This window comes from Diaphorina citri, unplaced genomic scaffold, assembly GCF_000475195.1.
Source record: "Diaphorina citri unplaced genomic scaffold, Diaci psyllid genome assembly version 1.1 scaffold92, whole genome shotgun sequence".
Classification (NCBI taxonomy): domain Eukaryota; kingdom Metazoa; phylum Arthropoda; class Insecta; order Hemiptera; family Psyllidae; genus Diaphorina; species Diaphorina citri.
Genome location: NW_007377529.1, coordinates 428,054 through 444,227, shown reverse-complemented (window position 1 = coordinate 444,227; position 16,174 = coordinate 428,054). Strand labels below are relative to the sequence as shown.

General features: G+C 33.7%; 1 protein-coding gene and 1 long non-coding RNA gene across 24 annotated transcripts in view; both read left to right on the top strand.

The window, feature by feature from the left end:
* Positions 1–15,888, top strand: part of LOC103524328 (myosin heavy chain, muscle-like) — an 82,092-nt gene extending 66,204 nt beyond the window's left edge. For 21 of the 23 annotated variants that reach the window (XM_026833421.1, XM_026833414.1, XM_026833424.1 and 18 more), the window contains exon 14: positions 15,694–15,888. In XM_026833421.1, the coding sequence (XP_026689222.1) occupies positions 15,694–15,864 (171 nt within the window). In that variant the 3' untranslated portion in view covers positions 15,865–15,888. Of the gene's footprint in view, positions 1–4,031; positions 4,224–5,805; positions 6,013–15,693 lie in introns of those variants that run through there. The other 2 variants (XM_026833436.1, XM_026833437.1) reach the window with 2 other exon arrangements.
* LOC113473924 lies at positions 8,989–14,307 on the top strand. Its single transcript, XR_003395709.1, has 2 exons — positions 8,989–9,101; positions 14,219–14,307. It is a non-coding gene; the product is annotated as an uncharacterized LOC113473924 (long non-coding RNA).
* Positions 15,889–16,174: the final 286 nt, after the last annotated feature.

Here is a 16,174-nt window from a genome sequence, read left to right as displayed (position 1 = left end):
ACATAAGAGTCTTTCCCCATTCCCCTCCAATTCAACCATCTAGGTCATGTACTCGGTGGGTGCCATGTCCACTAAAAGCTCTTAAGTACCCTGAAAAGAACCTGTACTCAAAGACATGAAAAACCATATGATGATAATCATATTTTACCAATGATTGTGCATCTTTTAAAATTTAAAGTACTAGAATGCATTTACCTAAAGATAATTAAGAATATAGAGTAAAATTAACGTTCTTCACAGAAATCATTATCTCGTAATCTCGTCACCCTCTACGATTGAATCCTCTTATTATCCTTAGAAATGCCTTTAATCCTTTCAATATATCCTTGAAAATCCTTTTACAAATCCTTTCCCCTATCATTTCTTAATTTCATTTTTCTTATCATATTCTATATTTTTGTTTTGTGAAACTTGGAAAAGGTTTCATTTGCCCCCATACATATGGAAACGGTTCCCCATTTTTTCTCGAAAGGCGATTTTGAATTTTGTGACCTTGTCTTGCTGTTGACGAACGTAAACTTTAGATATTTCGGAACGTGTTTTGGTCGCTGTTCCTTAAAATTGTACCTCTTTTCGTTTTTTTTCTTTCTTATTAAATGTAGTTGATTTTTTTTACTATTTTTTTTTCATATCAATTAATTTATTTATTGTACTGTCTAGTCTATTTCTCTTTCTTCAAGCCTTACTGAAATCTCTCATGAAATGCCAGTTAAATTTTCAGCTTTTTTAAAACTTGTCTAAAACTTCTTCTAATCTATTTTCTGCTCATTTTCAGGTACTAATGTTCTCGGATATAAATGACTATGCATTGCTTTTAACACCTTAACGTTTACCCTTACGCTTATTATTTTCTCTAGGCCTAGGCACTACATAATAGCTATTTAATACTCAATATTTGGAAAATCCTGGTTAGCAAAAACTAATCAATCTCTTCTTTTTGTCCTATTTCTTGTATAGTTATTGCTAAAATTAAATTCTTCCTTGATTTTAGCAATAACAAATTCTATCTTAAATTTTAGCAAGAACTAATCAATTCCTTCGTTTCGTCCTGTCTCTTGTATAGTTATTGCTAAAATTTTGTTATTCCTTAATAAACTAATCAATCTCTTCTTTTTGTCCTATTTCTTGTATAGTTATTGCTAAAATTAAAGTATTCCTTGATTTTAGCAATAACAAATTCTTTCTTAAATTTTAGCAAGAACTAATCAATTCCTTCGTTTCGTCCTGTCTCTTGTATAGTTATTGCTAAAATTTTGTTATTCCTTAATCTTCCTTAATTTTGGCACATTTTAGCGATAATTAATTCTTCGTTCTAGCAATAACCAATTCTTCCTTAAATTTTAGCAAAAACCAATCAATTTTTCTTCGTTTCGTCCTTTCTCTTGTATAGTTATTGCTAAAATTTACGTAATTATTCCTTAATTTTAGCACTAATCAAATAAACTCTTCCTTAATTTTAGCAATAACTAATTCGTCCTTAAATTTTAGCAAAAACTAATTTATTCTTCCTTGAAGTTAGCACTAAAAGTTGACTTGTTCTAAAAGCTCTTAAGTACCCTGAAAAGAACCTGTACTCAAAGACATGAAAAAACATTTGATGATAATCATATTTTACCAATGATGTTACGTAATTATTCCTTAATTTTAGCACTAATTAAATAAACTCTTCCTTAATTTTAGCAATAACTAATTCTTCCTTAAATTTTAGCAAAAACCAATCAATTTTTCTTCGTTTCGTCCTTTCTCTTGTATAGTTATTGCTAAAAGTTACGTAATTATTCCTTAATTTTAGCACTAATTAAATAAACTCTTCCTTAATTTTAGCAATAACTAATTCGTCCTTAAATTTTAGCAAAAACTAATTTATTCTTCCTTGAAGTTAGCACTAATTTATTCTTCCTTAATTTTAGCAATAACTCATCATTCTTCCTAATTTTAGCAAAATCTAATCAATTTTCTTCGTTTCGTCCCGTTTCTTGTTTCTGTGGTCACGTTGAAATCTAACAGACATGTGTATGTTGACTAACGACATCGTTTGAATCTTTGAATACTTAAGTATTTGAAAAACTTGTAATTTGTAACAGGACATTCAAAGCAGAACTCCAAATCCTACTTTGGCAGTCCTTAATTAATCACTCACTCATATACAAATATAAACTTTCCAAGAGATAGAGCATTACTTTTATTTTCATGGTCTGAATCTTCAAGTTGTTCGCAATCCCTGGTTTGAATATTCAAGTGCCTCCTAACTATGCACTTTGTCTGGGTCAATTAGAGTGGAGATCGTTAGCAATAAGACCATTTAGGGCGAGTTTTCAATCAGCCAATTAGAGTTATACGCCTCTGTGGTTAAGAGCACTTATTGAGAGTGCTGGGTTCGAATCCCAGCTGGAATAAAGAATATCTGATTGATCAAGCTTGAGTAATTTTTAATTAAATCCTACTTTTCAGGATCTCATACTTCACAGCTATTGTACATAGATGATTTGCATGACAGAATGACTATTTTCCCCTTTTTTAATTCACGGGAAATACCTGTATTTTTTTAATATAAAAAGCGCTTCGATATGTTGTATTATGTTTATCAAACAGAATCTTTCCCAAATTTCAAATCATAGCATGAACAACACTATTTTCCCCTTTTTTAATTCACGGGAAATACCTGTATTATTTCTTTTTTTTTTTTTAATATAAAAAGCGCTTCGATATGTTGTATTATGTTTATCAAACAGAATCTTTCCCAAATTTCAAATCATAGCATGAGCAACTTCCCCCAAATCTCCGAAATGAAAATATGTATTACCCTTTCCATGTTACCAGTGAATTCCTCAAGTATGTATAGTGGAACTTTTCAATATCTGAAAATAAACTCCCTTACTAAAACTGCATGAAGTCCAACATTACCACAGTGACAAGAAAGATATAAAAAAAAAAAGATTCAAACAATGTCGAAATTTTACCATTTATGATCTTTTATCATATTATTTTTTTCAATGCAATATTTGTGTCATAGTGACACGAAATAATAATTTGAAAATTTCCAATCTTGATTAAACTTTCTAGTGACAGCATTACTTTTATCGATTTGTACAATTGTATAGAATAGCCTCCTGTTGATTCGCGGAGGTGGTTTAGCCACATTTTCTTATTCCATGTTTTTCTCTGTTTTCTTCGCAAGTAGATTATTTCCTCCCCCAAGATAGAAAAATGCTCACCATTGTTACCCTGAGTACAATTAGATTTTAGAATGTTTTAGAACTTTCCCCTTTGTAAATAAGTGTTTCTATGTTTTTATCTTATATGTTTTCTTTTCTTTTTAAATGTTTTCTTTTATTCTCCCAAGTAGACTATTTCCTCCCCCAATATAGAAAAATGCTCACCACTGTTACCCTGAGTACGACTAGATTTTAGAATTTTTAGAACTTTCCCCTTTGTAAATAAGTGTTTCTATGTTTTTATCTTATATGTTTTCTTTTCTTTTTAAATGTTTTCTTTTATTCTCTCACATTTTCTTATTCCATGTTTTTCTCTGTTTTCTTCCCAAGTAGATTATTTCCTCTCCCAAGATAGAAAAATGCTCACCATTGTTACCCTGAGTACGATTAGATTTTAGAATGTTTTAGAACTTTCCCCTTTGTAAATAAGTGTTTCTATGTTTTATCTTATATGTTTTCTTTTCTTTTGAATGTTTGAATTTCTTCACCACCTCGAAAGGCGTGTGTTTCATTTGATTTTTGTACCTTTTTTTGTTCAAATCCTAACACCCCGTTTTTAGTTCAACGGATTTGAACAACTGTGTATCAACTTCACCAACGAAAAACTGCAACAAGCCACCTCGAAAGGCGTGTGTTTCATTCGATTTTTGTACTTTTTTTTTGTTCAAATCCTAACACCCCGTTTTTAGTTCAACGGATTTGAACAACTGTGTATCAACTTCACCAACGAAAAACTGCAACAACCACCTCGAAAGGAGTGTGTTTCATTTGATTTTTGTACTTTTTTTTGTTCAAATCCTAACACCCCGTTTTTAGTTCAACGGATTTGAACAACTGTGTATCAACTTCACCAACGAAAAACTGCAACAATTTTTCAACCACCACATGTTCGTTCTCGAACAAGAAGAATACCAGAGTGAAGGCATTGAGTGGGCGTTTATTGATTTCGGAATGGACTTGTTAGCTTGTATTGAATTAATTGAAAAGGTATAAGTTAAGTGATATGACTTATAGTTCACGGTGTTTTCCCCCCGGAAATCCAACATTGTTATTGATGTTGGACTTTTTCTTTTTCAACTCTGTACGGATTCAGAATGAAGACCGTCCCCATGTTTTTAAACGAATGAAAATAATATTCTGCAAAATAAATTCATACTTGAAATTGATTCTATGATTTTTTTTTCTTTAATTTGGGATTTCCTCTTGTAAGGCAAATTTCATTACCTCGTAGAATTCTGTGAAATCGGGTGTTTAATGAAATATAAAAGTAACATTAAATAATGCATTGACCTCATTCATGTTCTGCAAAATAAATTCATACTTGAAATTAATTCTATGATTTTTTTTCTTTAATTTGGGATTTCCTCTTGTAAGACAAATTTCATTACCTCGTAGAATTCTGTGAAATCGGGTGTTTAATGAAATATAAAAGTAACATTAAATAATGCATTGACCTCATTCATGACGGACCATATTAACTCTTTTATATTAATTTCATCATTAACTGTAGAACTTGGAACAATATTTTCATTCGTTTTCACCCTTGTTTTGACCTAGCCTCTCACTGATACGTTGAGGTATTCCATCTTGAGTTGTTTGTCTCGTCAATGCTCACAACTACATTGAGTATGTCTACCACAATTTTGTATTTCAGACCTTTACCTTGCACCTTGTAACCAATACTCATATGTATAACTTTGAGTATGTCTTATAATGTTTTTGTATTTCAGAACATTCCAACCAGCATGTTACCCTGTCCAAAACTGTTGTTAAAATGTTTGGAAGCGTTTCCTTCCAAAACTAAATCAGATGGTTTAAGATTTGTTAATCTTTTTAACTTGAAGTTTAAACTTGGATTGTAGCTTCGGCCATAAACCTTGCAAATCTTGCAATTTATTGTAGGAATTTAATGTTAAGTACATTATGTCGAAGGAAAACCGTAAATTTTAAAATTATGGGAACGCTTCCAAACAAAATATGAAAGATTTGCCGAACTCCAGACCTTTACCTTGCACCTTGTAACCAATACTCATATGTATAACTTTGAGTACCTATGTCTTATAATGTTTTTGTATTTCAGAACATTCCAACCAGCATGTTACCCTGTCCAAAACTGTTGTTGAAATGTTTGGAAGCGTTTCCTTCAAAACTAAATCAGATGGTTTAAGATTGGTTAATCGGTTTAACTTGAAATTCAAACTTGGATTGTAGCTTCGGCCACAAACCTTGCAAATCTTGCAATTTATTGTAGAAATTCAATGTTAAGTACATTATGTCGAAGGAAAACCGTAAATTTTAAAATTATGGGAACGCTTCCAAACAAAATATGAAAGATTTGCCGAACTGGTCAAAAACTCGACATTAGTCGACATGCATGAATCTCCAAATTGTCTTGCCTTGTCCTCCGCAACCCCCGTGCAACCCCTACCTTTTCGTTACGTTGGAAAGGCGTGCATTTCATGTGTTTGTATCTTGTTTTGTTCGAAAAATCCCGTGCAACCCCCGTGCAACCCCTACCTTTTCGTTACGTTGGAAAGGCGTGCATTTCATGTGTTTGTATCTTGTTTTGTTCGAAAAATCCCGTGCCTAGTCCAACGGATTTGAACAGCTTTGTATCAACTTCACCAACGAAAAACTCCAACAATTTTTCAACCACCACATGTTCGTACTAGAACAAGAAGAATACGAACGTGAAGGCATTGAGTGGACTTTTATCGATTTCGGAATGGATTTGCAGTCCTGCATTGATTTGATTGAAAAGGTAGAAGCCGCAAAACCCTGAAGACACACTCTGGGCTTCTACTGTTGACCGTATTTTTTGCTTTTTGTCTCTCGTATTTGCCTGTACATTTATCATTTTATCAAATGTCAATGTACAAACCTTTTTTTTTCCATTTGTAGTATGTACAAATAGTTTTTGTAATTTGTACAGACTTGTTTTACTGCATTAAAATATGATCCTTATCTGTACATTTTTTAATTCCTTTTATTCAATCTTTTAGTAATTGCGTCTGAACTTTTGTGTTTAACGGGAAACACTCTGAACTCCTTTTATTCTAGAAAGCCCAGATGCAATCTTCTCAAATCAATATAACGTGTTGCAAATTCGACTTTGACCCTATCAAAGGCTTCCTTAAAGTCTAAAAATGTACAGATAAATAAACTTGGATTGTAGCTTCGGCCATAAACCTTGCAAATCTTGCAATTTATTGTAGAAATTTAATGTTAAGTACATTATGTCGAAAGAAAACCGTAAATTTCAAAATAATGGGAACGCTTCCAAACAAAATATGAAAGATTTGCCGAACTGGTCAAAAAACTCGACATTAGTCGACATGCATGAATCTCCAAATTGTCTTGCCTTGTCCTCTGCAACCCCCGAGGACATTTTCTGGAAGGACAAATCATGACTGAACAGTTCAGGGAAAAAATAGAAAATTGTGTGGGACAAATCATGATCGCAGATAAAGTTATACTATTTCTAGTTTTCGTTATAATGTCAAATTAGAACATAGAATCTTATTACAGAACAACTGAACAGTTGACCTAAAAAATAGGGACATTTTTTGGGGGGACAAATCATGAGATAGTAAATATGACCAATCCATAATTATATGAAGAATATTACACGTTATCCCATTACCCATTACAGTAACAACTGAACAGTTCAGGAAAAAATGGGGATATTTGATAGGGGGGTGAAATCAGCTAATAAATAGAGACACTTTCTAGGTTCCAAATCATTAGATGGTATTAGTGTAATGTTTCACATGAGGAGTAGGAAAATGTGTTTTTAACAATATGTTTACTTTGATCAAGCTATGGAGACAGAGGGCTTACTGTTAAATCCAAAAATTGGGTTCAGGGATTTATCGAAGACCTTATCCTTCGGAGACCTTATCCCATCATAAGGCCCAAGATTCAGGCCGTTTTTAGAATTGATTTTAATGTACCATTCCATTTATTAACTTTATCCAGGAGGCAAGCGAACCAAGGGATCTTCCTTCTTGACCGTGTCAACTCTCTACAGGGTAAATTATTGCGAGTACAGGACACTTCGCAATTCCCCGCCATCATGTCTTTCCAACTTTTTGTGTCATTGGTTTTTGACAATCGAAATATTAAACTTGTTGTCAAAACCTCAGCTTAACTCCGTGCACAAAAAGCCCAATCCGAGGCTTAGGTGTAGAGGCAAACAGCCCCAAAAGATGGGTTAAGCTTATACGAATCTATGAAATCTTACAGTCAGAAGCTAAAAATTTCAGACGAAAACACTACTCTCCTTCCTATAGGATAAGGAATGAGGAGACTTTTCTTCCTATAGGATAAGGAAAGATAAGAAGGAAAGTAAACAACAAGAATCACCAATATGTATCAATTTGAATCCCTTCAAATCAGCTAATAAATAGAGACACTTTCTAGGTTCCAAATCATTAGATGGTATTAGTGTAATGTTTCACATGAGGAATAGGACAATGTGTTTTTAACAATATGTTTACTTTGATCAAGCTATGGAGACAGAGGGATTACTGTTAAATCCAAAATTTGGGTTCAGGGATTTATCGAAGACCTTATCCTTCGGAGACCTTATCCCATCATAAGGCCCAAGATTCAGGCTGTTTTTAGAATTGATTTTAATGTACCATTCCATTTATTAAATTTATCCAGGAGGCAAGCGAACCAAGGGATCTTCCTTCTTGACCGTGTCAACTCTCTACAGGGTAAATTATTGCGAGTACAGGACACTTCGCAATTCCCCGCCATCATGTCTTTCCAACTTTTAGTGTCATTGGATTTTGACAGTCGAAATGTTAAAATTATTGACAATAGTTGAAAATTCCAGTCGATTACATCACTTTCCTTCCTATAGGATAAGAAAAGATAAGAAGGAAAGTAAAGAGGGTTTATTAAATAAACAAAAATCACCAAAATATCAATTGAAACCCTTTCATTTTAGAGAGAATTTTTTTCGATATATATTTTTTACCAAGCTTCTTTGCATTTTTGACAAAGGACTTTCATACTGGAAGAAATGATCGAAATTCCAGATTTGTTTGAAAGACATGATGCCCACCCTAACTAAATCCTAACTCCGTCCCCAATCTCGCTTCTGAATTACGTTTGCCGATTTATTTATCTCTTCTAAAAAAAGATTTAACTGACTTAACTATTCGTAAAAAAGATTTAACTGACTTAACTATTGGCCAACAGTGGTGTAAATATTTCGCTGTCCCCGTGATCCACGTATATTCCCTTTAGAATAACGTCAAGATGGTGAATATTTACATTGTCATACTCATGGCTTATCTTAAACAACATGGTCAAGTTGATATGCACATTGATTAACTTCAGTATTTCAAATTTTATTTGTTTGAATTTTTATATAATTTGGTCCTTTGGGGCGGATTGCAATGTTTATTGTAATTTGGTCCTTCGGCCCGGATTGTATGGTGAATATTTACATTGTGATACTCATGGCTTATCTTAAACAACATGGTCAAGTTGATATGCACATTGATTAACTTCAGTATTTTTTAAATTTTATTTGTTTGAATTTTTATATAATTTGGTCCTTTGGGGCGGATTGCAATGTTTATTGTAATTTGGTCCTTCGGCCCGGATTGAAATTTTCATTGTAATTTGGTCCTTCGGGCCGAAAACACTCAATTTTTTCTGTAACTCTTTTCATGTGCATATCTTCTTGGACCGAAAATCTAATGACTAACTAGAAACCTAGTGACACCTTTCTTATTATTATTTCTTAACAGTTAATCTTAAGAGTTTCTATTAATTCTCATTTACCTTTGTTTAACAACTTGCGTTCATTCAGGAGGTGGCCGTGGAAAGAAGGGTGGTGGTTTTGCTACCGTATCTTCCTCATACAAGGTATAACTATATTTTACAACAAAGCACTCTTACATCGAGCACTTCTTTGTCAAAATCTGTTCACTGTGACTGTTGTCTTTTGATTTTGCACAATTTTTACTTTCCTATTTTTACTCAAGTGTAATTGTTTCACAGACGTAGAATCAAGACACATCAACAACGTTAATATAGACGTTAACGTTGGCTTTTTTTGTGCACTCTCTTGTGATTTCTGTTAAATGTTGAATTTCCTTTTCAAGTAAACTTTGGAAAGAACTGCCTTTTTATGTTACAGTAGTTAGTTTGATTTAAGTGTTTTTTACACGTAAACTATTTTGCACAATTTTTGTAATCTTTTTCAATCTTCAATTTCTTCACTTCTTCTGGGACTTTTGTTCCATATAATTTCTTTATCTATTTCTCTTACTATCGCCCTAGTATTACACGTAAACTATTTTGCACAATTTTTGTTTTCTTTTTCAATCTTCAATTTCTTCACTTCTTCTGGGACTTTTGTTCCATATAATTTCTTTATCTATTTCTCTTACTATCGCCCTAGTAGAAAATTAAGCCAGCTTTTCATTTTACTGTGTTTTGAAGTGCCCATTTTTCTTTGTATACTTAGTCATCAAGATACATGACTATAAATCTTTTTTCTTGGGTACGTTATATTCAAAGATATACGTATTATACATGATATAATTACACAGTCCACCTTTGCATTTTGTGTGTAAGAAAATATAGGGTAGTTCTTTTCCAGGATTTTATGTCAAATGAAATCCAATATTCAACACAAATCACAGGAATTTTTTTCTCCGTTCAAGCCAATTCCGTTTTAAAAACGGCCATTTTTGAACGGCATTACTGTGTGTAGTTCTTTTCCAGGATTTTATGTCAAATGAAATTCAATATTCAACACAAATCACAGGAATTTTTTTCTCCGTTCAAGCCAATTCCGTTTTAAAAACGGCCATTTTTGAACGGCATTACTGTGCACTCTCGAAACCAAATCGCATCAGATGCTCGAAATAAAAACACCATCATAAAGTGGTTGGTTGTTCATTTTGTGTTTTCCCGCCTCTCTACTGAAGAGTTTCTGGTTTCAGATGTACACTCTTCGAGAGGAATCTTTTATTTGCATTTTGAACCATATTTGCTGGTCACAAAGTGAATCCATTGGCCACAAAGTCAACCAAAATGGTCACAAAGTGAACCAAATAGCAACAAAGTAAACCAAATGATCACAAAGTCAACCAAAATGGCCACAAGTAAACCAAATGTTCACAAAGTCAACCAAAATGGTCACAAAGTGAACCAAATTTTCACGAAGATGCAGAGCTGTTCTTGCCTTGGTGTGACCGATACGATAACTCTCGGGGTCCAAGTTGACTTCTTGCAGACATTTCGAGGCGGCAACTTTGGGATCGGACTCGGCAGCCATGGTGGCGGGAGCTAAGATCATGTAACTTTAGGGGGAAAAGGAAAAGATCAAATAAGGTGAAATTTTTATCAATAAAAAAGGTTTCTTCATGTTGAATGATTAATATTGAATAAATAATAAATTGAGAAAAAATCAAAAGGCTGAAAAATGAACTTGAATATTTCCTTATCCTATAGGAAGGAGAGTAGTGTTTTCGTCTGAAATTTTTAGCTTTTGACTGTAAGATTTCATAGATTCGTATAAGCTTAACCCATCCTTTAGGGCAGTTGCCCCTACACCTAAGCCTCAGAGTGGGCTATTTGTGTATGGAGTTAAGCTGAGGTTTTGACAATAAGTTTAATATTTCGATTGTCAAAAACCAATGACACTAAAAGTTGGAAAGACATGATGGCGGGGAATTGCGAAGTGTCCTGTACTCGCAATAATTTACCCTGTAGAGAGTTGACAAGACATTTAGAGGCGGCAACTTTGGGATCGGACTCGGCAGCCATGGTGGCGGGAGCTAAGATCATGTAACTTTAGGGGAAAAAGGAAAAGGTCAAATAAGGTGAAATTTTTATCAGTAAAAAAGGTTTCTTCATGTTGAATAATTAATATTGAATAAATAATAATTGAGAAAAAATCAAAAGGCTGAAAAATGAACTTAAATATATTAATTGAAGTGAATATTTTGCAGAGAAATATATTAATCATCGTGGTAAATTAAATTCTTCTTCAGACCTTAATACCCTTTCAGCCTGAATCTTGGGCCTTATGATGACCTCCGAAGGATAAGGTCTTCGATAAATCCCTGAACCCAAATTTTGGATTTAACAGTAAGCCCTCTCCAAAGCTTGATTAAAGTATTACACATTATTAAAAACAAATTGTCCTATTCCTCATGTGAAACATTTAAGTGATGCCATCTAATGATTTGCCCTCTAGAAAATTTATTAGCTGATTTGACCCTCCTATCAAATATCCCCATTTTTTCCTGAACTGTTCAGTTGTTACTGTAATGGGTAATAATGGGATAACGTGTAATATTCTTCATATAATTATGGATTGGTCATATTTACTATCTCATGATTTGTCCTTCCACAAAATTTCCTCATTTTTTAGGTCATCTGTTCAGTTGTTCTGTAATAAGATTCTATGTTCTAATTTGACATTATAACTAAAACTAGGAATAGTATAACTTCATCTGCGATCATGATTGGTCCCACACAATTTCCTATTTTTTCCCTGAACTGTTCAGTTGTTGCTGTAACGAGATTGTAAGCCCTAATTTCACATTATAACTGAAACTAGAAACATTATAACTTATATCTATATCTATAACATATATCTATTACTATAACTTGGTCTATTTACTATCTCATGATTTGTCCCCGCCAAAAAATGTCCCTATTTTTTAGGTCAACTGTTCAGTTGTTCTGTAATAAGATTCTATGTTCTAATTTGACATTATAACTAAAACTAGAAATAGTATAACTTTATCTGCGATCATGATTGGTCCCACACAATTTTCTATTTTTTCCCTGAACTGTTCAGTTGTTGCTGTAACGAGATTGTAAGCCCTAATTTCACATTATAACTGAAACTAGAAACATTATAACTTATATCTATAACTATAACTGAGAATCTGAGTATTCTCGAAAGCTCACCAAATATTACCACCAGTTGTATGTCGAATCTCAATTGTCTTTTAAATTTTTAATTTTAATTAATGAAGATTCTTAATTGAATAATTATTCCTCGATAATTATTTTAGTTTTATTTTTATTATAACTATAACATATATCTATTACAATAACTTATATTTATAACTTACCCTTGCCACCAGCATCAGCAGGAGCACCGCCAGACTGACCGGGATGGTCGGCGAAGATTTCCACCAACAGTTTGTTGCTACCCTTCTTGAACTGATCTACCACGGTGTCGTTCAGGGGATCCTTGTTCTTCTCTAACCAACCGGTGATGTTATAGGACACCTGGGGAAGACCAACGATGGGGTTAGTCCAAATGCATTTAAATCTTACGACAGTAATCGGACGGACAATTTGCTAGCTAAAAACTAAACACAATGATGAAATAAACAAACGTGAGGAATTCTTCAAATTATTTGGTGAAAGTACATTGGTAAAGTGTACTTTTCTGGATTGATTGGAGAGATTGTCCAAGGCAATGACTACAAAGTACAGACATGTTATGTTGTTGTTGTAGCGGCCTAAGCTTTCGCCGAATGGCGATAGCAGAATAAAGAAAAGATGTCTTTTTGTATCTGCTATACACCGGGGTGATGGTCTCTTGCTCTAGCCATGTTAAATTGGCTGGTTCGTCCTGAACCGCAGTCAACCATCGTGAAGACTTGTGCTTGGTCTTTAAAAGCAGAGAGAACCCTTTGAGGAATCATAAAGTGGTTGTTCATTTTGTGTTTTCCCGCCTCTCTACTGAAGAGTTTCTGGTTTCAGATGTACATTCTTTGAGAGGAATCTTTTATTTGCATTTTGAACCATATTTGCACTTTGGAATGTATCCTATAAAACCGATACCATTCTTAATTTTGTAGTTTTGTTTTTTGTCACTCCATTTTCAACGTGAGAAGATACCTCGAAAAAAACGTTCATTACGTCAGAGGAAATCCACCAACTCGGAGACTACCGAAGATGAAAATTTTTTCAACGTAAATGACTATTTTTCCATTTGTTTTCTGAACACCTCCATTGAAGAACCTGGAATACTAACAATTTTGACGTAACGTAATGTCTGTGTTTTGTCCGTCCTAATTTTGCAAGGCATATTCAATCCTTAAAAAATAATAATCCTACTCGTGCCTTATCTGTTTTATTTATTTATTTATTATTATTATTATTATTAACATTTTTTTTATTTATATATTAACATTGACTAGTTTAATTAATGATTTTTTTGAGAAAAACAGTATAAGTGGCCAAAATAGTTCAAATACAAGGCTTTGATGGCCACATTTTCATTCCTTACCGAGGCGATGGTTTATTGTGGACCGCACAAGTCCAAAATATCCAGAGTGTATTAAATCTAGGAGTCTGAATATGTCTTGATTATTCTTTGTTAATATTCTACTCGTATACCTTATCCTGTGTGCCGTCTGTGTTGTGTTTATTTCTTAAAACCAACGTGTTACTATTATTTATATTTTCCCCCCTATTACGACTTGCTTAGTTTCGTTGAAGATATTACTATCAAAATCATGATTATAAATACCGTTATTATTTGGAGTATGCTCAATAAGTCCGTTACTATCAACGATATATTAATACTGCCAAAGTACCAACTTGGGACCGAAGGGCCTTCTTTTCCTTCAGTTTCAAGTTTCAATCCTTTTCGGAAATGTATTCAAACTTAGCATTTAGGTACTTGAGGTTTGAGCAGTCTAAAAAAAAAATGAAAAATTTTCCTTCAGTTTCAAGTTTCAAATCCTTTTCGGAAATGTATTCAAACTTAGCATTTACATAGGTACTTGAGGTTTGAGCAGTCTAAAAAAATGTGGTTAACCCAAATAATACTGTATGAATTCAGCTGCAGCAAAATAAGTGAGGAATGAAAAAAAATGTGGTTAACCCAAATAATACTGTATGAATTCAGCTGCAGCAAAATAAGTGAGGAAATTTGGCCACTTTGGCCATCGTCATCAGTGGATTGTGTAAACTCATGGTGTGTATTGCCGTAATTTCAGGAACAATTGAACAACTTGATGACCACTCTGAGATCCACTCAGCCTCACTTCGTACGTTGTATCATTCCCAATGAAATGAAACAGCCCGGTAAGTAACTTGAAATTCACCCCCACGATAAAACCTGCCTCGGTGGTGTAGTGGTCAAGACGCTCGCCTGGTAATCAGGAGGGCCTGGGTTCGATCCCAGCCGAGGTATGGAATTTTATCCTCATTTATTTGAGAGAGATATCGCACAAGTCGCACATCTAATGGAAAAACATGAGATTATGGAATTCTCTTCATAGGGATATAAGGGACTCACAAAGTCTAGGGGCATTCAATACCCTGGTGAAATATCTTAAAGGCTCACAGTGAAAGAAAAATTTAGTGGTTGGGTGGAAGAGCTCCTCTAGGAGAACCCTGCCACTTAAAAGAAAGCCGTAAAAAATCTCATTGTATTGTAATTTTATTTAAAAGCAATTAAAATACACCTCATACAACTCTAGTCAATGGAAAAATATAACTTGTCAAATTCACGAAAAGTATCGCCTCTGGCTAAACAGCGGGAGATTTATCTTTTAATTAGTTAAAATGTCCAGAAAACCTCAAAGTTAAAATCTCATTGTATTGTAATTTTATTTAAAAGCAATTAAAATACACCTCATACAACTCTAGTCAATGGAAAAACATAACGTGTTAAAATTCACGAAAAGTATCGCCTCTGGCTAAACAGCGGGAGATTTATCTTTTAATTAGTTAAAATGTCCAGAAAACCTCAAAGTTAAAAGAAACATAACATGTTTGTACATACATACACCCCGGTGTATAGCAGATACAAAAAGACATCTTTTCTTTATTCTGCTATCGCCATTCGGCGAAAGCTTAGGCCGCTACAACAACAACATAACATGTCTGTACTTTGTAGTCATTGCCTTGGACAATCTCTCCAATCAATCCAGAAAAGTACACTTTACCAATGTACTTTCACCGAATAATTTGAAGAATTCCTCACGTTTGTTTATTTCATCATTGTGTTTAGTTTTTAGCTAACAAATTGTCAATTCAATTCAATTATTTTTATTGTTCAAATACATGATAGTATGTTAACAATGTTGTCCGTCCGATTACTGTCGTAAGATTAAATGAATTTGGACTAACCCCATCTGTTTGTACATACTACATACATACACCCCGGTGTATAGCAGATACAAAAAGACATCTTTTCTTTATTCTGCTATCGCCATTCGGCGAAAGCTTAGGCCGCTACAACAACAACATAACATGTCTGTACTTTGTAGTCATTGCCTTGGACAATCTCTCCAATCAATCCAGAAAAGTACACTTTACCAATGTACTTTCACCAAATAATTTGAAGAATTCCTCACGTTTGTTTATTTCATCATTGTGTTTAGTTTTTAGCTAGCAAATTGTCCGTCCGATTACTGTCGTAAGATTTAAATGCATTTGGACTAACCCCATCGTTGGTCTTCCCCAGGTGTCCTATAACATCACCGGTTGGTTAGAGAAGAACAAGGATCCCCTGAACGACACCGTGGTAGATCAGTTCAAGAAGGGTAGCAACAAACTGTTGGTGGAAATCTTCGCCGACCATCCCGGTCAGTCTGGCGGTGCTCCTGCTGATGCTGGTGGCAAGGGTAAGTTATAAATATAAGTTATTGTAATAGATATATGTTATAGTTATAATAAAAATAAAACTAAAATAATTATCGAGGAATAATTATTCAATTAAGAATCTTCATTAATTAAAATTAAAAATTTAAAAGACAATTGAGATTCGACATACAACTGGTGGTAATATTTGGTGAGCTTTCGAGAATACTCAGATTCTCAGTTATAGTTATAGATATAAGTTATAATGTTTCTAGTTTCAGTTATAATGTGAAATTAGGGCTTACAATCTCGTTACAGCAACAACTGAACAGTTCAGGGAAAAAATAGAAAATTGTGTGGGACCA